Source organism: Pelobates fuscus, chromosome 9 (genome assembly GCF_036172605.1).
Source record: "Pelobates fuscus isolate aPelFus1 chromosome 9, aPelFus1.pri, whole genome shotgun sequence".
Classification (NCBI taxonomy): domain Eukaryota; kingdom Metazoa; phylum Chordata; class Amphibia; order Anura; family Pelobatidae; genus Pelobates; species Pelobates fuscus.
Genome location: NC_086325.1, coordinates 54,428,223 through 54,453,619, shown reverse-complemented (window position 1 = coordinate 54,453,619; position 25,397 = coordinate 54,428,223). Strand labels below are relative to the sequence as shown.

The window sequence follows — 25,397 nt, the reverse complement described above, 5'->3', positions numbered from 1 at the left end:
GGCTAGCCTTTGTGCCCAAGTGGCTACTACAAAAGACTGGCCATACCCCATTTTGAAAACCTTGGGATGTCTACTTTTTCAAATGGTATGCCATTAAGGGGTAATTTTCATTTCTTGGCTGCCATACGGTCTCAAAGGCAGCCTAGACACAGCAAACTAATCTGACAAATTCCATTGTGAAAAAGCATAAATGGATAAGCCTTATTTATGACCCTGTAACTTTTGAAAACCCCATAAAACCTATACATGGGGTGTACCGTGCCGCTCGTGAGACATCACTGAACAGAACTGGGAGTGTTTCAGGGCAGTAAACTATATACTGATGTTAATATTATCAGTAAAAGTACAGTTTTTATGTGAAAAACGCAAAAAAAAACACGGAACACTAACTTTGGCTAGCCTTTGTGCCCAAGTGGCTACTACAAAAGACTGGCCATACCCCATTTTGAATACCTTGGGATGTCTACTTTTTCAAATGGTATGCCATTAAGGGGTAATTTTCATTTCTTGGCTGCCATACGGTCTCAAAGGCAGCCTAGACACAGCAAACTAATCTGACAAATTCCATTGTGAAAAAGCATAAATGGATAAGCCTTATTTATGACCCTGTAACTTTTGAAAACCCCATAAAACCTATACATGGGGGGTACCGTGCCGCTCGTGAGACATCACTGAACAGAACTGGGAGTGTTTCAGGGCAGTAAACTATATACTGATGTTAATATTATCAGTAAAAGTACAGTTTTTATGTGAAAAACGCAAAAAAAAACACGGAACACTAACTTTGGCTAGCCTTTGTGCCCAAGTGGCTACTACAAAAGACTGGCCATACCCCATTTTGAATACCTTGGGATGTCTACTTTTTCAAATGGTATGCCATTAAGGGGTAATTTTCATTTCTTGGCTGCCATACGGTCTCAAAGGCAGCCTAGACACAGCAAACTAATCTGATAAATTCCATTGTGAAAAAGCATAAATGGATAAGCCGTATATATGACCCTGTAACTTAAAAAAAAAACATAAAACCTATACATGGGGGGTACCGTGGCGCTCGTGAGACATCACTGAACAGAACTGGGAGTGTTTCAGGGCAGTAAACTATATACTGATGTTAATGTTATCAGTAAAAGTACAGTTTTTATGTGAAAAACGCAAAAAAAAACACGGAACACTAACTTTGGCTAGCATTTGTGCCCAAGTGGCTACTACAAAAGACTGGCCATACCCCATTTTGAATACCTTAGGATGTCTACTTTTTCAAATGGTATGCCATTAAGGGGTAATTTTCATTTCTTGGCTTCCATACGGTCTCAAAGGCAGCCTAGACACAGCAAACCAATATGACAAATTTAATTGTGAAAAAGCATTTATGGATAAGCCGTAAATATGACCCTTTAACTTTGAAAAACCCCATAAAACCTATACATGGGGGGTACCGTGGCGCTTGTGAGACATCACTGAATAGAACTAGGAGTGTTTCAGGGCAGTTAACTATACACTGACAATAATATTATCAGTAAAAGTACAGTTTTTATTTGAAAAATGGAAAAAAAAAAAACGAACACTAACTTTGGCTAGCGTTTTTGCCCAAGTGGCTACTACAAAAGACTGGGCATACCCCATTTTGAATACCCTGGGATGTCTACTTTTTCAAATGGTATGCCATGATGGGGTAACTTACATTTCCTGGCTGCCATACGGTCTCAAAGACAACCTAGGCCCAGCAAACCAATCTGTGAAATTTCTATGTAAAAAATAAATAAATAGACAAAACGTATATTTGACCCTGTAACTTTCCAAAACACCATAAAACCTATACATGGGGGTTACTGTTTTACTCATGAGACATTTCTGAATACAAATATGTATATTTTATTGCAGTAAAACCAAACAGTATTGTGACATTAACAGTTAAATTGACATGCAGAAATTGAAAAATATCAAAATTTCTTAATTTTACAAACTTTTTTAGATTTTATTCATAGAAAATGGAGTTCTATATATGAATGTTTGATATGGAATGAAAGCCCTGTTTCCCCTGAACAAACCGATATATAATAAGTGTGGGTGCACTTAGTATGAAAGAGGTAAATTATAGTTGAACAGACATAGAGCCAAATTCTGTGGTTTGTTTACGTTTTGTTTTGATCACAACTTGTACATTTGGCTCCGTCCTTAAGGGGTTAAAGTAAATAATCTACAATATTTGTTGACTTTCTTCCATGGTTTTTTATCAGAAACGACTTTCTTTTCCACTACACTTTTATTGGTGCTATAGTGACACTCTTGACAGTGATCCAGACAATTTTTAGTTTGTTGTAGTGATGAATATTTAAGAAATCCTTAACAGCTTCTCTGTTCATTCAAAATATTGAAATGGGGCTTGTATAAAAGAATAAAACTTACTTGTATACAGCTCTGCTGTAAACAATCCACTTTGTAGTGTTGCAGAGACTTTTCTTATACTAAAACTCAAGATTCGTCCTATTTTTAGCACATCACAGTACAATCAAAAATATATTTTTTACAATTCTGTTTACTTCATTGTAGTGTCCTATTATATTGCATTTTATTATATTTATCCAAATATCTTTGATACAAGCATATTGCACATATGTCCAATAATGAAGATCGGAATAAGTGTATTTTTAGGGCACCAACTTTACACAAAGCTAGAAAAGCAAATAAGGGATCAAAAGTATGGGGTTTGTATCTTGTATTTTTATTTATGTACTAAGACTATATTGTCCGTGTTCTCTCAGTCTTTTAATATGAGTAACTTTTTCTAGGATTTATTAGATGTTTTCATATGTAGCACATATATATTTGTAGTTAGAACAAATTAAAAAAACAGCAAATGAGTGTATGAAGGTAGACTGTAGACAGAATGGCCAAATCCTATAGTCTTTAGCTACATTTGGGGGAATGCTTTGAAGAATACAACACATATGCCATGTTAGAAATATATATATATATATATATATATATTTAGTTTAAGTTAAATTGTAGTGTTAGGAATTTATCTAGGGCTCTCACAATATGAACAATTCTAGAAAAGTTATTTTTGTCTTTGTTTATTACATTTGCCATTTTAGACTGCCTATACCCAGGATACCCAGAATAGATTGGTTTTAAATGTAATGAGAGGAGATAGTTGAAATACAAATCAATAGTGTAGTATTGTGTCTGAGGCAAGTCCATGTGTTAGAGAAAAAGACATGATTTGGGGGATGGAAACTGTAAATGCCTCATTGTAGTAAATGTAGTAATACTGTAAGTTAGCAAATAATTCATAACCTGGTTCCAGAACATTTATGTTGCTGGGGAGGAGACCCAATGAAGAGTAGTTTGACTGATAGCATGAGTCAGAGATGTATAGACCAACACAAAAAATATGTGAAGCATCTGCTAGTATAATAAAAAATATGGTGTAATAAATTCTCAGATATGTGATAGGCAGCATATTGGTCGATGAAAGGACTGGTTGAGATTTTGGTAAGACATTTGATATATTTATTTATTTATATTGATATGTTTGGAGATGGAGTGGCCTGGTGGGCATTTATCCTGGTTGGTCTAGCAGACGGAACTACAATTAGTTCTTGGATCTTTGTGAAATCTGTGATAACACTAACCCCAATCTATTACTGTATATGCAATGCTATTACTATTGCGAAATAAAAGACATTACGTTGTTCATTATGACTCATTTCCAGTTCTACTATAGTTTAATATATAATTTTAAAAAATGTTCTACCATTTGCAATGTTCCCTAACATAAACCAATGTTTTATCTACTTTGGAAATTACCGTGAAATCCTACATACCTTTTTTTAAGCATATTACATAACAAACAAGTGTATCTGTTTTTGTTCCCTAGTGGCCTTCCATTGCCAAACGTGCACAGTGCCAACATCGTGAATTCCAGTGGTGGATCTGGAAGTTCCAGTGAGTCAGAAAGCAGTTCTGAATCTGACTCTGACAGCGAAAGCAGCTCTAGTGACAGTGAGTGTAATGAGGGGACACGCAATGCAACGCCTGAGGTAAGTAGAGATCTAGAAATCGAATGCATCTTCATATGGTCTTCCTGCTAAGGCCTGCACTAAGAATTAGTTTAAGGTCTACTAAGTGCTGAGAAGCAATAGATTAGATATGTACCATGCACATAGACTGGCAGGGTTTTTTGTTCAGTTTTTTTTGGTGCAAATGTTTAAATTATAATTAACATTTAAATATTTTCTTTCAATTGCAGCCTGAACCACCATCTAAAAATAAATGGCAACTGGACAAGTGGTTAAATAAAGTAAATTCACATAATAAAACAATTATAAACAACCAAATTGAAGTGCATTCCGATAACACTGCTGAGTCTCAGAATAACCAACAGGTTGTAGAAGAAACTAAAAGAGAACTTAACAGTATTGTTCCTCAGTCTGACTCCAAAGAGAGGGAGTTACGGAGTCCTGTAAGAGAAAAAGTCAAACCAAGAGCTTCCCAAAAGCCTGCGGAGGCAAAAACTTTAAAGCAGAAATCACCAGCTCATAATGAACAAGTCCCTCCAAGATCTCTGGCTAAGAAGCAACCAAAAAAGGTTGAAAGGTCTTCCAGTGCAGAAGACTGTAACTGGAACAAACCAAATCCCACCAGCAGCACTCCCAAAGAAAAAGAGTTACGAGAAATACAAGAGCAACCAAAATCACGGGCAAAAAATCCTGTTGCTAAAACAGCACCAAGGAAAGAACAAAGGACTAGTATGGGAAATGCTTCAGAGAAGAAAAGAGCAAGAGGAGCAACTAAAATTGTTCCTAAATCAAGGGAATTTGTTGAAACTGATTCTGCATCAGATTCCAATACGGATCAAGAGGAAGTCTTGCAGTCTAAGATATCAACCACTTGTGGTGGACTGCCAAATCCCATTAAGACAAAGGATTGTAATAACATCACTAACATACTAAGTGTGAGTAGTATAACAAGCCATAACAGCAACCTCTCGCTGGACCAGACACATAATGATTTGGAAGAACAATTCTCCCCCCTCCCTGTCGTTCAAAATGAACTACTTTCTCCTTTGAGAGACTATGAAGAACTTAAGTCATTATGGGTGAAAATAGATCTTAGTCTGCTATCCAGAATACCAGGACAAGAGACATTTCAGACTGTTTCAGTAAAAGATGAAGGCAGAGACACTGGTTTTAAACACAAACACCAAACATCAGCCACCACTCCTGAGAAATGTTTCACAAAAAGCAGAAGGAAGCACAAGGTAAGTAAACATAAAAACTCTAAAAAGTTAAAATATAATTTTGTATGGTATGCATACATAGTGGAATTACTATTATAATTACATAACTTGATGGAAATCAGATTGATATATTTGAGACTTAGTTTTAGGAACCCCTGTCTTTCTCAAATTCCTAGCTCTTCTTATAAACCATAGCTTTCATCTTAGGCCATCATTACATTCCTGTCCTTCTCCTTAGCAGATACCTCAACCCTCCTTTCCTTCTCAATCCCTGTTCATTTACAGCCCTCCTTTTCAAAACAAAAAAAACACACAAAAAAATACAAATCTATTCTCATTCAGACCTATGCTTTCAGCTGTAATCTTCTCTTGACAACAATCATATTTTCACAATTTTCTTTCTTAGTCCATGCCTTTTTGTCTCAGCCTATGTATTCTTTTTTATGTCTGATATCGCTATTTTCCTTATAACATACACTTTATTTCTTAAGAAGGTCCTCTGTACAATGCATGGGCTCCTAAAAGTTTCTCCCTTTTTTTACTGAAAGAGATTTGGCCAAAAATAACTTAAGTAATCCCCTTCTAAAATTAACATTTTATGTAAGTTTGTTAAAAAAAAAACAGTGGAACATTAATAGGTAACATATTTCAGCCTTTTTTCATTTAGTGGTTAAAAAACTGGATAGGGTAAGCCAAATAAATGTATAAAATAATTAATTAAAAGGAACTGCTGCCTATATATCAAATGTGTACATATTATAGTGGAAAATTATAAAATCCAATGTTCTTGTTTAAGAAATATGAACTAATCATGGCATCATAACACTTTCATTTGTGGGATTTATAAATGCTTACTAATTGCAGTTATTGTTCATTTTATTAAAAATCCATCTTCTACATTTTGGATAGCATAGCTTTTGAACATTAAGATTTTTATCTTTTGAGAGAACAAAGTCTGCTGAATAAAATATAGATATTTATGGTTTGTCAAATGCCTCGAAGAAAAAGCACTGAAAATTGTGTTTTTTACTACATATACATTCAGAAGAGACTAAGCACCAAAGCAGTTAAGTGAATTGACACCTTATATTGATATTTTATTCATATCAATAATGAATTAACATTTATCTCTCACATTTGGACCCTTCTTATGAAAGAAATGAGCTGTGACATTTATTGGTTGTAACATAAAGTCATTGATTTGTTTGAGAGGGAACTAAATGAGTACTAGAGACACAGCTGTTTGATTAGGTGTATCTGTATATAATGTATATGTGGTCACTTTATTAGATACACCTTTCTGATACTGTTTAGGATCCCCGTCCAACAGATTTACCTGCTTAAGAGCTGAATTTAAGTTGCCCAGGGCCCTATTCAGGATGGCAAATTGGAACCCCTCCTAGAGTCATGCATGTGGAGGAGGCTGAGAGTTGTATGTGTGTATACAGGAGTTTGAGTGTGGCTTAGTGTTTTGTAGAGGAATGTGTATGTGCATGTAGTATCTGAGTGTATGTATGGGAAAGTTGTTGTTTTCCCCCTCCTACTTACCTTTTGGAGGAGTAGGTAATTGACAAACTGTTGACCATTTCTCTTCAGGGCTAGTTCTTTTATGCTTTGTATTTTTTTTTTTATTTAATTGTAGATCTAAAGGAACACTATGACATTATAAATACAGATCTGTATTCCAAACACTATAGTGCCCCATAGTTGCTGATAATTTACGGTCCCCTACATTTCAATAAAAACCTGAAAAAAAAGCTTTTTACTTACCCTTTCACCAGCTTAGAGACTCTCTTAGTGCTGCCGCCTTCTCCTCCTGGGAAGGCATCTAGCTTGTGAGCCAGTGGCCATTACAAGGCTCTTCATAGAGGAACACTGGAACTGATAGGCTTTTAAAATGCATCCAAATGCTTCTCATAGTAAAGCATTGAAATCCACACTTTTCCATTGAACTGCAGCCTTACGTGAAGACGTGTTGCTCGGTCTTTGTAGAGGTAGCACCTTTCTGCAAAGCTGCAATGTTTTACATTAAAGCGTTAGAAATACAGAGCTACTGCACCCAGACCCCTTTATTGAGATGAAGTGGTGTGGTGGCATTAGTGGTCCTTTAAAGAAAAGAGTTAAGCTAACTTTCAATAGAACAAAACTACAATGGGTCTATCGTCCTCGAAATGTGTTGATGACAATATTCGCATAAGGCAGGTTATAAAATATAATTGATACAATGTAACAGGGAAAATGCCAGTCCAGATTCCTACACTTTGTAGAAACACATATTCCTAAAAGACACACAGCTTACATGGCACCACTAAATGCATAATACTTTATAATGTTGCGATTGGCATTGTGGTGGTGTTCAGATGTGAGTGCGAGAGCACCATGTCTACAGTTAGATTTCAGAGCCACTATTGGTGCTTTTATTTTGTTTAAAAATAAGTGTATCAGTAGAAATTTGTATTTATATACCTAATCTCCCTCCCAAAAGCAAAGTAACATGCACATCACACGTGAAAGAAGACTTGTATTTAAGGGTTCAGTACTTGTGGGGGCAATACAGTACTCACAATTGGTATATTGAAAAAAGTGGACGTGTTAATTGACATGCAATAAACATATTGTTATATTGATTATGTGGTTAGCAATTATATATAAGTGGTGGCTTGCTACTATAATTGTGTTAGTGCCTTTAGGTTGGCTGGGAATCATGAAAAATCTTGTCTACAAATTCCTGCAATGCTAAAGTTGGTCGTTGCTAGTAAATATATGACCGTGGGATTCTAGCGTGTAAGCCAAAATGTATGAGCATAGTATCAGCTTGTAGATACATCTCTAATTCCCTTATAGCTCACTTAATGTACTCACTGGAGGTGATGACATCAGTTGTATATAAACATGGTGAACTTTACATACTCCAGTATAATATTTGTGTGTTTGGTCTAGTTAATGCAAATTGTAATACCCACGTGTATTTTCATTGCAAGCAATCGGACAGCTTTGAAACACAGAATGAAAGCAAAAAACAGCGGTTGGAGACCAATACTGCACAATGTTTACTCCCTCCTTGCATTTCTCCAATTCCAAACAACAGGATAACCAGCACTAAAGAGTGAGTAAAACTTTTTTTTTCTTTGAATTTTTGTCTAAATTACTGTTTCATAGTTATAAATTACATGTTTTTTTAAATCTATTTTTCAGAATTATAAAATAACACTGTATCAAGTTAGTTTTAAAAAAAGAAAAAGAAAAGATAAAACACCACATAACAGATATACTCTTCTGGTCAGTGCACATTATTGAGTCTATAAACAATGAATTAACCTTATCGGGAGGATTCTCTGAGGGCCAATAGCAGTAAAAGCCGCCTTTGATCTCAGGAATTATGTATGAAACAGCTGTGCTGAACAGGGTCTGACCTTCTACTGATTCATCTCTGAGAGCAAACTGATTGTACATCTACTATTCATATAAGCTCCTATTGGCATTAACTACAGTAGATCCAAGTGGGTGAATTTTTTCGTAATAAGAATACTCTAGGCTAGGCATTATGCCATCCTTAACAATACATATATTCAAAGAATAAATGTTAATATTCATTGAGTGTATAAACCAAGTTCAGTTGGAATTGTTGGCACTAAAAGAGCACATGCTATTACAAATAATATTCGTAAAGGGTCAGATCTGCTGCATATTAAGTGTTCTCCGTAAGCTTGTGGTACACTCCTTAAAAAATAAGTTGTGGGGCATGTTGTAAATTAGTTTTTGTTAAATGTTTGCTGCTTTAATAAAACCTCAAAACATAATGACTATATTGAATGTAGACAAGTGTCAAAATGCTAAAAATATTTAGTGTAGCAACACAAGAACAACGTTCCAGTACCTTTATGTGTTTCTTCTCTGCCAACCAGAATAAAATTTGGAATAGAAAGTTGCAGAATTATACCCAAGACATTTAATTATGGGAAATGCAGAGGTTAGGGGTTAGCATTACATTTAAAATTAACAATACTTTTATGTTTCCTTTTTAAAGGGACACTAAAGTCACCAAAACAACTTTAGCTAAAATAAGCAGCTTTGGTGTATAGATCATGCCCCTGCAGTCTCACTGCTCAGTTCTATGCCATTTAGGAGTTAATTCACTTTGTTAATGCAGCCTTAGTCACACTTCCCTGCATGTGACTTACACAGCCTTGTTAAACACTTCCTGTAAAGAGTCGTCTAATGTTTACACTTCCTTTACTGCAAATTTGATTTAATTTAACAGTTCTTATCTCCTACTCTGTTAATAGCTTGCTAGACCCTGCAGGTGCCTATTATATGTAATTAAAGTTCCATTGGGAGAGCAGGAGATTAAAAATGTAAAAGTAATTTAACATATGATTGAAAATGAAACCATTTTGTTTTCATGCAGGCTGTATCAGTCACAGCCAGGGGATGTGTAGCTAAGGCTGCATAAACACAAACAAAGGTGATTTAAGTCTTAAATGGTAATGAATTGAGCAGTGAAACGTCAGAGTCATAATCTATACACCCAAACTGCTTCATTAAGCTAAAGTTGTTTTGGTGACTATGGTGTCCTTTTAAGTATACTAATCATCACTTGGCTTATAGAAAGACAAATATTAATGTTACACCAACAACACGGAGCTGCCATCAGAGTAAAAACACTTCTATTGTTAGCAGATTGCCTGTGTAGCACAAGTCAATATTGATATTTTAAAAGTGAATATCTCAATGCTGGGAATAAAAGTTCACTAACAAACTGTACTATAAAATGCATTGGAGATTTATAGATACACAAATAGTCCTGCTATTTTTTGTCAACAAATCCTGTTATATCTCGCTGTACTTTGAAAATGTTTGCTTTTAATGTTTATATAACCTAAACAGTAAGCATCCAAGGAATTAAAAGTCTCCTATTTTTCAGGTTTCCAGTAGGGTTAAACAAATTACAAAAGTTTTTCTAATTCAAACAAGGTCAACCAAATCACATCTTTGGGTTGCGTACATTGGATGACCATTACGAACTTTGAATTCTCTTTTGAGCAAGACTGCATTCTTTTAAAGACCAACAGATACAACTGCCCAAAAAAATGATTGGCTGAGTCATACACTCCATAATTACATAACCAGGATACACAAAGGCATACGTGGAATGATTCATTATGTTACATAATTAAAAGGATCTCAGACGTTTTACGATTCAAACATTGGTAGTTGTTAGACATTAGAGTGCCAGTTACAGAATAACCGTGTCTCTCCTAAATCATGGCCATTCATTCTGACATATATAAATCCAGTTGCGAGTATCTGCCGCCACCGTTTTGTTAACGGTTTGTCGTTGCATTTCAATTAGCAAAAAAACATGTTGGCAAAATAAGTCAATAAACATGTTTAATTATTCCAATAAATTAATTCACAATTGGTTATTATTGCAATTAAAGACCCATTTTTAGAGTAGTAACAGCCCAGAGCTAACTAACAATCAGCTCCACAATATGTAACAATTAATGTCTGCTAATGATGGCTTTTCTTTAATAAAAGGATAGAGAAAAGAGGATTTGTCATTTTTATAAATCTCCCACACTGCTTTGGGCTCATTTTTGCAAGGAAATACTTTATATTAAATGTGATTGCTGCAAAAATAAATCTACTAAATATTTTGGAAGATATTATGGCGTTTTATTAGATCTTCATTAAAGATGCCAAATAAAAATCTAGTTATTTTTTCCAAACATTTTCAAAGTTTTGTCTTAATTTTCAAATAAGAACTAAAATTAAGTCCAGTATGCCCATATATATATATATATATATATATATATATATATATATTTTTTTTTTTTTTTTTTTTTTATATATCTTTGATTAACTTGGAAACTAAAAACAAACTATTTTTTTTTTAAAACTATTGATGAGCTGTAGTGTTTTAGGAAGTTACAAAAATCAATTATTCTAATGAAATCCTCTGTACTACAGTGCTGCTAACATCTATGTATAACTTTAAATACACATGCTATAATTTTAATCTTTCTGTAGTCTCTAGATCAGGAGTTCCCAATCCAGTCCTCAAGTACCCATACCAGTCCAGGATTTAGAGATTACCCTGTTGTGTCAACTGGATAATCCCTAAATCCTGGACTGTTAGGGAGTACTTGAGGACTGGGTTGGAAACCACTGCTCTAGGTGATAAAAAATATAATTTAATTATTTTACCGTGGTGTGTTTACTGCTAAATACATTGGAGGATTCACTAATATATAAAGTCAGGGAATCTTGCCAGACCCTTAGGATACTGTCACGTCACTGAGTTAAGGACTGTATTAATAAGGCAATGGGGAATCAAATTTTGTTATCTTTGGGGATGTTGGAAATGTAATGATTTTGCAGAGCACTCCTTATATTAGGGGTAGTGAGTTTACTCAAATTATCCAGACTTTTTGTAGTGCTAAAATTTGGAATGTTATTAATAGATCAAAGTTCTTCCCAAGCTCAATTCTAAAAAGTCTGTAACATTTTGTCTCTAGTCAACAATCACAAAAAGGAATATCTACTTTTAACTTAGATTGCTTTTATTCTAACTATAATTTATTTTACCTGTAAAGATCAAGAAGGCTATATCTTATATATGAACATGTTTTTTTTTTCCGATAGAATGAAAAAGACAAATAAAAAAAGAGAAGAGAAGTTTTTTCCTCCTTTGTTGTCGCCACTTGCGGATGAGCCACCCCCCAGGAGACATTCCAGTGACAGTATCTCCTTCAATCTAGAGAGCAGCGTTACAACATCTGTGGTTGCCACCACCACTTCTACGAGACATAAAAAGAATGGAAGTACTAAAGGGATATGTGTAAGTATCTGCCTTGTTTCATCATTCCAGAAAGCCAGAACACAATAATTCTACAGAACACACTAATAGTACACAAAAATGTACTAGAAAAAATCCCAAGAATACACAATAGAAATATCTGTTTGTTCTTCCATCCGTCCATTTGTCTTAAAACATAAAAACACAAATGCATATACACAGATTCACACATATATTCATACATAGACACACTGACAAACGTGCACATACACAGACACATGCAGATACACAGACACATGCAGATACAGTGACACACATACAGATACACAGACACACATGCTGGTACATTTTTTGCCACTTTTCTGTGTCTTACCTTTTCTCTGCAGGAGGGTGGCTTTTGCTGGCTGGGGCTGTTGGGAGTCAAAGTCTTGATCTCCCAGTTCGTATTCTCTCTGCCTTCTCCTGTGTCCTTCTTTTAACGGCTCTGGGTCTCTAGCTGGGGAGAAGTGACTGGCTCTCACTTCTTCCCAGCACTGCCATTAAAGGGGCTCAGTCGCACTGTAAAAGGGCCACAGTGCACAACAGGGCCCCTGATGACACATGCCCATAGGGTGGCTTTAAGTGCATGAGCCACCCGATGGGCCCCCTCAAGATGCTTACCCAGTGCAGCCGAAACACTGCACTGGCGTTAGTCCCGCTGCTTGGTAATATAAGAGAATAACTTGACTTTGGAGAGAAGGTTTTTTTTTTTCTGTTTTTTTTTTTTTATTAGAAGCACTAATGTGTGATACAGAATTCAAAATCAGCTTTTAAAAGTCTCACATTCTTTTTTCAAATTTGTCAAAATCTATGTTTCTAGTTTTCAACAGTTAATTTAGAATCCTGTCTGGGGTTCAATAGAGGAAATGGTCCTTTCATTCTACTGCCCCAACAGGAAGAGGGCAATACTTGTATTTTTCCCCAGTAAAAAAGGGCATATATCTCAAATATGGTAACCACTAAAAGTGGGAACATGGAAACTGTGCAGTATCAGTAGTTTACTAGAAAACCCCAACAATAGATACTATTTCAAAATACAGCAGACTCTATGAAGCCTTCTGATTTTAATTTTAAAAACTCCTCAAAAAGTAAGCCAGAGAGGCAATAAAATATATTGCTGCTCACAGCACATTTTTCTAAAAACTAATGCTAACGCTGCTGAATTAATGTTCGTCTGAACAACAGTGCTTGTTCAATTGACTGCACATATTACCAGGCCCTCAAATGGAAATGTCAGCCAAAATCCGAGTTTAGCATTTTTTTGAAATACAATGTTTAGAGATTTTCTACTTATTAAGCAATGTGCATTTTTAAAAGTTAATTGGTCATTGTTGTGATTTTTAAACAATATTTCTTATTTTTTATTTTTTTCATCAGGAAGAAGATCACAACATGCCACCAAGCAGCAGCCTTGAAAATATTCACTTGGTCCCGACTTGGCCTACCATACCTACATTAACTAATGGAAACACAGACCCTCGAAGAATTAAATTAACTTTTGATGAAACGTAAGTCACGTACATGCATTGTTACACGCAAGTGATATATTAACAACTAAAGCAAGTTCATCTCCGTACAAAACATTGGTGGATTTGGTTTAATTTTTTTACCGTTCTTGTTTTATAGTTAAATATTGCGTATATCTCCTGAGCACTGCTACAATTTTTCCGTAACTGTATATTTTTGCAATCCTTGGCAGTGGTTATAGTTGTGTAAAGTTTTACTGTCAAGGTTGTTGTGCTAAAACAATATTTATTTTACTGATGATACTAAGATATGTAACATGGTTGATGTTCCAGGATGGATAAGCCAAATGGCAAATGATTTAGGTAAACTAGAAAAATGGTCAGAGTTGTGGCAACTGACATTTAATGTGGATACGTGAAGATAATGCATCTTGGACGTAAAAACCCAAGGGCAGAGTACAGAATATTTGATAGAGTCCTAACCTCAACATCTGAGGAAAGGGATTTAGGGGTAATAATTTCAGACGACCTAAAGGTAGGCAGACAATGTAATAGAGCAGCAGGAAATGCTAGCAGAATGCTTTGCTGTATAGGGAGAGGTATTAGCAGTAGAAAGAGGGAAGTGCTCATGTCATTGTACAGAACACTGGGGAGACCTCACTTGGAGTATTGTACGCAGTACTGGAGACCGTATATCCAGAAGGATATTGATACTTTGGAAAGAGTTCAGAGAAGGGCTACTAAACTGGTTTACGGATTACAAGGTAAAGCTTACAAGGAAAGGTTAAAGGATGTTAACATGTATAGCTTGAAGGAAAGACGAGACAGGAGGGATATTATAGAAACATTTAAATACGTAAAGGGAATCAACACAGTAAAGGATCAGAATATATTTAAAAGAAGAAAAACTACCACAACAAGAGGACATAGTCTTAAATTAGAGAGGCAAAGGTTTAAAAATAATATCAGGAAGTATTACTTTACTGAGAGGGTAGTGGATGCATGGAATAGCCTTCCAGCTTAAGTGGTAGAGGTTAACACAGTAAAGGAGTTTAAGCATGCGTGGGATAGGCATAAGGCTATCCTAACTATAAGATAAGGCCAGGGACTAATGAAAGTATTTAGAAAATTGGGCAGACTAGATGGGCCGAATGGTTCTTATCTGCCGTCACATTCTATGTTTTTATGTTTATTCTTTTTTTTTGAAAGTATGACATTAATATAGCAATTTAGGGCAAGAAACCCAATGTAACAATGATAAAACATACGCTGACTGTCACGCCTCCAATGGATGACGCTGCAGGTATACATAAGGCAGCAGTACATGCCATAGCCTATCAATAGTGCCTTCCTCTTACTACCAAGTTAATTTCCCCTTCTACAACCACACAGACAGATCCTGTTTTTTTGAGATTAGCTATAAGGGTTAGGTTTCCTCATGGATGATACAAAAAACAAAACAAAGACTACGACAGAGTAAAGAATTAGTTGTTACTGGCAGAAACAGTTTGCGTGCTACAGTTTGTTAAAATCGCATTGTACATATGGTAACCCAACTCTTCGAATCAACTTTATGCTCCTTTTATTGTTTTATTTAATTACAGTGAAAACAAAATCACATGCTACCTTGTTGAGATTAAAATTCCAATCATATAGTTTACCAGCCAGACTGGCAGCAAACGCAGAGATTACACTTTATTAAATTTCTTTTGGGGCATATTTGCTGATACATGTATGTTGCCAGTAAGCTGGTTAAAACATATCATTTACATCTGGATGGATGTGTAGCCTTCCAAATCATGTTTACAGAGACCCACAAATTCTAGTGGGGAGCCACACATTTAGCAATAATCAATCCAGACTTGAGAGGGTGATGGACAACGCTGATTAGTTATGTACCTCTTCCAGTTTATGTTTATTTGCACCAGCAAAATATACAGATTAAATATATAATTTAAATGACGGTGACCAAGTCATCTACACGTGTTTTGATAGGCAGCATCACTTTAAAGAACCAAGTTTTTTTTATTTATTTATTTTAAGTAATTTGAACTGGTGTGAAATGCAAATTTTTAATAAATAGTTTCTCTAAGTTTAGTTACATACATGTTATAATCTATCTATCATTCTGAGATAAATTCCAAAGAAAAAAAAACATGCTTTGTAAATGCAAATAATAATTAAAGTAAGTTATCACTTTTTCATGAGTCCTTGAATGCACCTGGGATTTAATATCTAGATAAGGGCATATCCTTGACTACGACTACTGCCACTGAATGCTTATTCATGAAATATGTTTTTCTATTTCTTTTTTTGACATTGTTTGGTTTTGTATGCACTGTACTCTTCCAAAATAAAGCAATTTCTGCATGTAAACAAATATCTGAAATTGTAAAAAGCACAAGTATTTTGTGTTGGCAGAACAACTAGCAATTGTGTGTTTCTTAAACGCTATTTCAAAATATCAACCCCCAACATCACTTGCAATCAAACAATCAATTGCCTATATAAAGATACATAGAACTCTATGGGAGAGATTTATCAACACAAAACCAGGCACTATTCTGGTACAAAGTGCAAAGTAAAGATCGATCACCATTGAAACCAATGGGATGTCTCTGAACAATTAGCACGTTGCACCCAAAAATAGCACCTGTTTGCCTAAATTCCCTAATATATTCCAGTTGCTCTGAGCTATGGAGTGACAAACATAGAGGGTGATTTCTACAAGTTTTTTGTAGACTATCAGAAACATCATCAAAATGTCCTTTTTTCCTTTTTTTTTTGCATTGTGACAATCGATAGTACAGTTCTCTATAAATTAGCATAAATTATATTTAATTTATTGGCTCATTATGCTATAATAAACTTTTTTTTCTTACATGTGTGCGTTGTCAGAGCTACTGAATAATAGATTATAAAGAGTAAAAGCTAAAGTTATATTTTGCTCATATTGAAATGATACATTTGATATATTTTGGTCTTTACTTTATAGGTTACATAATGCCGATTATTACATGCAAGATGCTAAAAGATTAAAGCACAAAGCCGACGCACTGGTAAGAATCATTAGGCCCCTGTACCTCCGCACGCTGAGATGTTTTCAGAATTGAGATATACTGCTTCTACAACCAACACATCTAATTGCCAATTTAAATATAAAAAAAGACTTTCTGCTTTTTTCTGTAGGAATAAATATAGCACAATTCTTAATTCCTAATTTCTTAAAAATTGGATATATTTGTAGGCAAAACATGCAGTGTAGGCATAAATATGGCTTTTCAAAGGGGTCACTACAGAGAAGTTATTGAATATTAGTTAGAAGGTCTGTAAAGAGGCATTCTAAGCAAGAATATACAGGTTGGTGTAGTCATTACGTTGACTAGAGTTTCTGGGTGCTGATTAGGAATGGTTTGATGGGACCTTCGATGGCAAACAACCTCACTTTGCATTAGTAATGTGTAATTAACACACTGCCAACCTGGTGCTTGGCTGAGAATACTTAGAGGACAGGGTAACACATAGTGGGGTCTCTGGATGTCCTAAAATGCCCCATTTTTCACACTGGATTTAAATGGTTTAACATAACACCAGGGGATGCCGCCCACACTTTTCACTGTAGTGGCTGTGTTGCACAAAGTGTCCTTTTCATAAATTAAAAAATAAATAGATAGTTGTAACAATTCCTCTGTTAAAGGACTTTCAGGACCGATGATGGAAAACTCTAAACCAATTAGATGTTGATATGTACCTCCTACATGTTGATAGAGTACATCTTCCAGAACTCACACTGCAAACATAAAATCTAAAGACCGTAGGAAATTACTGAAATACAAAAACATCTAGTGGACCCACAGACTTAAATGCTTTGCCTATTGTAAGTTAAATTCGAAGCACCATCAGTATTATTCTTCCTAATTTTTTTTAATAACACTCTATTGAAATTTTATTTTGGAATTATCTGATGTCATATATTTCTGTATAGAGAATATGCAGTATTTCTTATATAATATTTACTGGATCCTTCTTTTTACCTGTCCTGTCTACACCCAAACTTCTTGCACATGATGTTGAATGAACCAGCCACACAGAGCATGGATTGTGAAGCATTCTCATGCACATTCACAAGGTTTACTTCATTGACCATGACAGACAGGCCCCTGGAAGTTAAACAGTTAATTTACAAAGTACAAAATATGCTATTTTCTTGGGTGGTGGAGGCATAGCTGGCCATGCACCAAGCATTACTATTGAGGTATTCCCTATCTGCCAAAGTATGTGTCTAACGCCCCTTCCCAGAAAGTGTCCCAACAATAAAATTATGTTTTATTTCATCATATATACATATAGTGAGTATTTTACTGGTATAAATGTATGTCTAGTAAAATGTAATGTACACTTAATGCACACATTTAATTGTGTCTTTGAGAATGTCTTTATAAGCTGTAATATTACTGTCATAATGTGTTTCAGATGGACAAGTTTGGGAAAGCTGTCAATTATGCAGATGCTGCCCTCTCCTTCATTGAGTGCGGAAATGCTATGGAGCGAGATCCATTAGAAGCTAAATCTCCATACACCATGTATTCGGAGACTGTGGAACTCATCAGGTTAATGTCTTTTTTTGCAATCATTTTCCTTATCTCATTTCAGTTGTAATTAGAACCTGCTAAGATTAAAAAAAATTGTAATTTCAGCATAATGATTTGTTCAAGGCATCTTCATCTCCAAAGTCATCATAATTACTCCTTGCCATTTTATTAATGTGATTGAAAATGTGTAATTGATGGACAGTGCTTTTACAAATAAGGCCCTTTGGAGGTTATAATGTGACTGTTATAATTTGCAATATTCATAAAACTAAAATTGAGATGTAGTGGGTGGCAATAAAGAGCAATCATTATAATTTTTGGCTCAGAGACCTGCCTTTAAAGGGTGACATATTAAATAGCAAATTATATTCAAGAGGTTTTTGATCTGTTTCCCTTTAGAAATCTAGAGGTTCCCTGGTTCAATTGTCCAACGAGGCCGATGTTATTAAGTGTATTGTTACTGATTCATTAAATTGCAAAGTGAATTACTGTTAATTTATGATAAAAGTAGCAAGTTAATTTTATTTTTGTGCAAAACGTACATGTAGCTGTCTTGCTCAAAAAAGATTTATCACCAAAAAAAATACCTTTGTAATTGTCACTTACTCTCAAGTCTTGATCCATGATCATTCTAAGACAAACGTCTTCTAGGTGATTCGACTATTAAATAAACACTCCATGCATCATAACAACTATAGCGAGCTGTAGAGGTTACGGTGTCACGAGTGCCTTGGTAATGTCAAACCATTAAGTGATCTATGACTTTTTATTTGAAGTCCACTGGGCACTACTCCCTGCCTCCTCTCAGCCTTTAGGTGACTCAAAAGCTTCTGCTATGAGCTTCGGTTCACCCTTCTGAGCTCAGCCCTTCCATACAGGGCCAGAACCTTGGCTGAGCATATCAACTGTTCACTCTTACCAATATGCCCTACCCAGCACTGTCAGGCTTAGCTTAGAGATGATAGCTTCTGGCTGAAAGGAGACTGCAGTGGAGGCATGGTCCATTGATGACCATTTCAGATGCTACATCCAGTAAAAACTGATGAGTAGAAACATTAAAACCACACTATACTTGACAGACTACTCTGACTATGGCTTTAAAAGTAGATGTTTTAATAGTATATTAGTAAATATTGGCGATGCTTTGCGAACACAGTAGTCATAACCTATGCTATCTTAGATTTGATGTGGATATCTCAATTGTTGGAGGTCACACCTGTTGGGCTCATAATGTTCATCAATTTGTCAAGAAATTGTGGTCTGCTCACAATATTATGAACTGGATATTCTCTTAAATATCTGTCAATCATATTCTACCGCATCCCACAAAATCCTATGCAGGATTTGACATCGTCACTTAGCAATACAAGTCCACTAAGTAGAGCCTTTTACATATCTGTATCACTACTGGGAATCAAAAACAAATTGGCAAGAAAATTAACAAAAATTAAGTGATTTTCAGTTTTGACATAAACTGGGAAACAAATTACTTCTTAACTTCAAATTAGCCGTCTGAATTTTTCTTGGATGAACAAGCTGTGACCCAACATATTAATTATTATGTATTTGAATTCTAATTTTCCAGCTTTAAAATATTATAATTCGGCAATGTAAATCATAATTGCATGAATTAAAAGCTATTGTTATAGCTCCGGAAATAAACAAATTTCCACTGTGAGTCAAGTCATATAATTTGAACCATCACTCTCTAAAGATATATAATCTTTGTTTAATCACCAATGCTGCAATAGAAAATCGATAAATAGTTAATGAATAATGAAACATTTAACACACTGCTTATGCCTAGTGTCATTTACAAAAAAAAATCCAATTAATTATTAAAATATTGTTTGACTCGCTGACATAAACTGTGTTGTTGATTATTTTGCGTTAATGCTATTGAGAATATGCTATTTTGTTTTCAGAGCATCTGTAAGCTAATCTTAGTACAAAGCCTTAGTTTTCCACTTTTAATTGAGATTTTTGTAGATGTCTTGAAGTCTTCTCATTTAACGCTGAGGCCCTATTTCTTATTCTAACACAAGTAGCTGTGAAATTACATTAAGTCCCAGAAGAGTGATCACATTTGATGAATAGATTTCCAGGACTTAAAATGTATGGCATGAATTGTGTCCAGTTAGCCAGATAACTCGGAAGGTTCACTTAAATATGTAATAAAAGCAATTACCGTATGCTGTATACAGACAATGTTAAGAAAATGTTTTTTTAAGAATAATAGCAGTTTATTAAACATACTCTTGTTTTATTTGAATCAGCTCCCTGAGTTAGAGAAATAATGACAAAATGTTAATGATAACAATATAGCAAATGGTATTTTGCACTTTCAAGACGTCTTCCACTACTGCAAAAAAATGTTAAATATTAACATTATAAGGATACTCCGACAACTGGATACAAAACCCAGATCGTAAACGAGTATTATTCTGGCGTAATAAGCATAAAGCATCTTCCTCCAACAAGTGTCGATCTGGGTTTTGTATCCAGTAGTCGGAGTATACTTATTGTTTTACGCATAGGGGTTATGCCCCATGACACTTCTGGAGTGTCTACTAAGGTGTAATTCTCTACAAGTTGGGAGGGCTAGTTCGTTTTGGAACAGTCACAACCTGTAGATATTTTTGTTTTTTAAATATTAACATTGTATTAAAAATCATTTTTGGGAGAGCTTATTTTTGGGAAGCCCACAATAGAGGGCAATACTGGCAAGAATGCAGAACCTCCTTCTATCATATAAAGGATTAGGGCTTTAAAGGAACATAATAATGTCAGGTATGCAAAGCTGTAGTTCTAATGTTATAGTGTTTCCCTAGCTATTAAGATTTATAACCAGTACCCATAGGGAAGCATTGGGGTGTATAGGGTGCATGCACAGCAATCACAATGCTACACAAATCAGTATCTCCTCAAAGATTGCAGGACAGCTCTAGTAAATGTGAGTGACATTGTACATAGTAAACATTGTAAACACTGTGTATAGAACAGAATTGTTTTCATTGCTGAGGCTGCAAGGAAAATCTCATTGCTCTGAACCACTAGATTTAGCTGTAGTGGCTCTGGTGTTTAGCGTGTCCCTTCAAGAGATTTAGTCTGCAGTATCAAACGTGACTGTTTGAGTCAAATATTAAACATCTGCACTCGTTTACAGTCTAGATTAACAATAATCGTCTGATAGATTTTTTATATACATACCTGTTTCATGAGTACAAAAAAATCTTTATTCATCAAGTGAACACATGACAGCCTTTAAATGTACAGAATATTTTAAGGGTGCCATGTTGCAGTCCCATCCTGTTAACATGCTCCCTAAATTAATATGTGAGTAGCCTGATTCAGTGTAGTGTTACATTTTGTATACTTAGTGAATGCCACGGGGAGTTACAATTAGTTGTCAAATGCCAACTTACCAGTTTAATAAAATAGCATCTGTGTTAATATATGTAATAGTTTAGTTTTATGAGACATTCAATAAGGAACATTTTTCATGCGTCCTATCCAGAGTCTGAGATAAATTCGAGCCCATCACTAGTTTTGCGATATATTGAACTCAGGAGAATTGTATTTGTAGCTGAACTTTAAATGCCTTTTTCTCATCTGTCAAATGCATAGATCAAAATCAGTGGGTTTCTGTTAAAAGCAGTGTAGCATATGTGCACAAGCCATTCTTTCTTGCCTGTTTGGGCTTTAGTCAAAGGATATGGCTCATTACAAGCCATAGGATCCTGTGATTAAACTGTGAGATTAAAAAAAAGTAAAGGTTCTCTAAAGTACTTATAAACAGTTCTTCTTCAATACGTAATATAGGGAAAATAAAATAGATTAACAACCTCATTATTTCAGTAGAGAAAATATCAAATTCTATTGAGTTTCAGCTTCTGCATTCTCTTTTTAACTTATAAGTAACAAGGTACCACAAGGTTTCTGACCTCTGTATGTGCCCCTACATGTAAAGGTAGACTCTGCAGGAGATCTATGGATGCTGTCCATGGGAAGTAGTCTTCTATAGACTTGGAGATTTGTTCTGTTATGAACTGAAATTTGCCTGAATTTGGGCCGATCAGGAAATCGGTCGAATGCCTGAACTCCAAGCAGTAATGTAGTCAAATCCCAATCACAGCGAAGTTTGTAATGGTCAAGCATGTTTGCTCTAATTTATCATTCTGAATTCCACTTGTGGCGCCAAAAACAGAGATAATTGTTGGGACAAAGATTGAATGAAAGATTGATAGCTATGGGACAGTAACTAAATGTTGACTTTATTCACATATCAAATGAGAAGTGACCAATAGAGGGAAAAGACGGAGGAGCAGTAAAAATTTATATTAATATATAATGTATTTAATAAATATATCATCTATAAATATATACATTTATATATGTATATATATATATTTTAATGCTCTTCCTTTTATTTCCTATTTTTCGGTTACTTTTTCTCACTTGATCTTTGAACCAAATGGTGTGAAAATGCACCTATTCATGTACTTTAAAATATATAAATTATAACTGACGGACTATTTTTGCACCTTTTGGTCTGTCTGATTTGTTTCCTGGATCTTTCTTGGTTAACAAACTTTTACATTTTTGGCAGAAGTGATTTGGCCAAAAAAAAATGTTTCTACTGTGCACAAATCTGGTCTTCAGTCTCACTGCTACTCCTTTTTTTGCTTTTCATATCGAAATGATGCCCTACTCATCGTGCAACCAGTCAAAGATCAAAGTGAAAAAGAACTCTCTGCTCCTTCCTTTTTCCTCTATGTTATATACTTTTTGTCATTTTAACTTGAAAATATTTTTCACTTCTATATTTTACTCAGAAAAGGTTATTTGTCATTGTGCTTAAAATCGAGCAATTTTCTTTTTTTTTGCCTTATTTACAAATTGTGCACAAGTGAATTTACCAGTATCATATACAACGTGGGCAATAAGTGGAACATCAGAAATAGCAACATAGTAATTGTCATTTTTATATAAACTCTGTTTATCCGTATCTCGAACATAAAATGCGTTGATTTCTGTATAGACATGCTAACAAGCAATTCTCATGCCAAGTCTTACTATCTTTGCAATTCATCATTTATACCTGCCATATATTATGGATTCCTTAAAATGTATTTTTTCTTTCCCTCATGGCTGAAAATCATATGTGCAAAATTAAAGTATTCAGTTTTCCTGACTGTTTCAACCATTACTCTCTCTTTTCAAGATATGCAATGAGACTGAAGAATTTCACGAGCTCGTCTGCCAGTGAAGGGGAAAAAAAACTTGCAGTTTTATGGTGAGTCCACAGAGACAATGTCAAAGCAGCTAAAATCCACTAGAAGACTTAAAAACTACAGAAATGCTTAAGCGGCTTACAGAAGATCCTTATTCTTGTTTTCCATTAAACTATTAAAGGATAACTAATGGGCCCTTTTAGTAGCTGACTAAACATTTATTCTTCCGATTCATATTGTTATCGAGATGGCATTTTAATGTCTTTTCCATTTTTGTTTAATTTCGGGTTTTTTTCTTTAAAAAGAAAATTATGAAACTAAAACACTATATTTTTCACACAGATGATTAGGTTTCATGAAACACTGAAATTAACATAATCCTTTTCTAATTACCCCAGCTATCGGTGTTTATCGCTTCTCTACTTAAGAATGTTTAAGCTAAAGAAGGAACATGCAATGAAGTACTCCAGATCACTTATGGAATATTTTAAGGTAACTTGTGATTTATACTATGTCATGTTGTGTATCCAACTTTTATAACACCAGCTGTCAAGATCTCCTAAATTTTTTTTATCAGCAAATTGTCCCAAATATTTAATAGGGACGCATATGAAAGCACTATAAAACCTATGCATATAGATTTGAATCCAAAGTATAGACTCTACAATACCATCAAACCTTTATTCCAGTATCACAGACCCGGCAATGGTTTGACCATATAGGTTTTTGTCAAGATCAGATTAAAAACACTGTCAGGTCTGCTTGTGATGATGGATTAAAGGTCCGTCTGTAAAATGTTTTTTTTGGTCTTGCTGAGTCAATATTGTGGATTCCAATATTAATTTCGGTCCAGCAGCACCCCTGTGGCTTCATATTGTGTAAAAATATACTCATTGCATAGGTTGTGGTGCAAATGTGTCCTCTGTCCTTCCTCCTTTTTTGCTTTGTCTTTAACTTCAGTGATTTGAAAAACTAGCTCTATGTTGTAAACCCATATATTCACTCAAAGAAGTCACAGGTGAAAGCAAAACACGTGTCTCATCTCTCTGAGAAGATATCAAATAACCTTATGTTAAGAAGCCTGTCCCACCTATAACTCCATTCATAGAAACTATGAATGAAGCTATCAGTAATCTGACAGCAGTCACTGATCAACAGAGAAGGTGGTTTAAAATGTTAATGCAACCCCCATTTTCCAAATCATTAGGGATCATATATGAAGATTGATTATTTTTCATTTTAAGGGTCAATTAGCATTTGACACTGAGTAATACAATGTAATATTAAACTACAAAAGATGTGATATAGATGAACGGGATGTTTCTAGGCTAATTCATATTATTTTTTTAGCTTTAGCAGGTATAGTCCTATGTTTTCTTGAACTGCAAATGAATCAGGTATACTTTTCCTTTGTGGTGTGCAATAGTTAATTGAATAAACAAAAATATAAAATTGCATCTTTTTTATTTAGTTTAAAAAAATAAAATCCCAGACATATGATCCATGTAGATATTGGCATCAGTATTTCTATACAAGGAACTAACCAGTAGAGATGTCCTGAACGGTTCGCTGGCGAATAGTTCCTGGCGAACATAGCTTGTTCACGTTCGCCACTGGTAGCGAACATATGCGATGTTCGGTTCACCCCCTATTCATTATCATTGAGTAAACTTTGACCCTGTACCTCACAGTCAGCAGACACATTCCAGCCAATAAGCAGCAGACCCACCCTCCCAGACCCTACCACCTCCTGGACAGCATCCATTTTAGATTAATTTGGAAGCTGCATCCTTTTTTAATTTTTTTAATCTTTTTTTTTTTAATTCTTTATTTTTATTTTGGTTGTGCATAAAATAACAATTGGGCTTGCACAGCTCCAACAGCTGTTGCAAGCATTTCTTTGACAGGCATTACAAACATAACATGGTATAGTGGGTACTCACAGCATTTATATCTATATTTGCTTTGTTATCTGGTGCCGCACTCTAGCAGCCCATGAAGGCGTTAGATTAACCAGCTAGT

General features: G+C 34.9%; 1 protein-coding gene across 1 annotated transcript in view; it reads left to right on the top strand.

Moving 5' to 3' along the window:
- The window catches only part of AFF2 (ALF transcription elongation factor 2), a 468,515-nt gene that overhangs the window by 419,615 nt on the left and 23,503 nt on the right, over positions 1–25,397 (top strand). Inside the window, exons 10-18 of the mRNA XM_063431978.1 lie at positions 3,881–4,043; positions 4,253–5,263; positions 8,224–8,348; positions 11,891–12,086; positions 13,461–13,591; positions 16,545–16,608; positions 18,023–18,159; positions 23,366–23,437; positions 23,774–23,867. Of these exons, the coding sequence (XP_063288048.1) occupies positions 3,881–4,043; positions 4,253–5,263; positions 8,224–8,348; positions 11,891–12,086; positions 13,461–13,591; positions 16,545–16,608; positions 18,023–18,159; positions 23,366–23,437; positions 23,774–23,867 (1,993 nt within the window). The remainder of the gene's footprint in view (positions 1–3,880; positions 4,044–4,252; positions 5,264–8,223; positions 8,349–11,890; positions 12,087–13,460; positions 13,592–16,544; positions 16,609–18,022; positions 18,160–23,365; positions 23,438–23,773; positions 23,868–25,397) is intronic.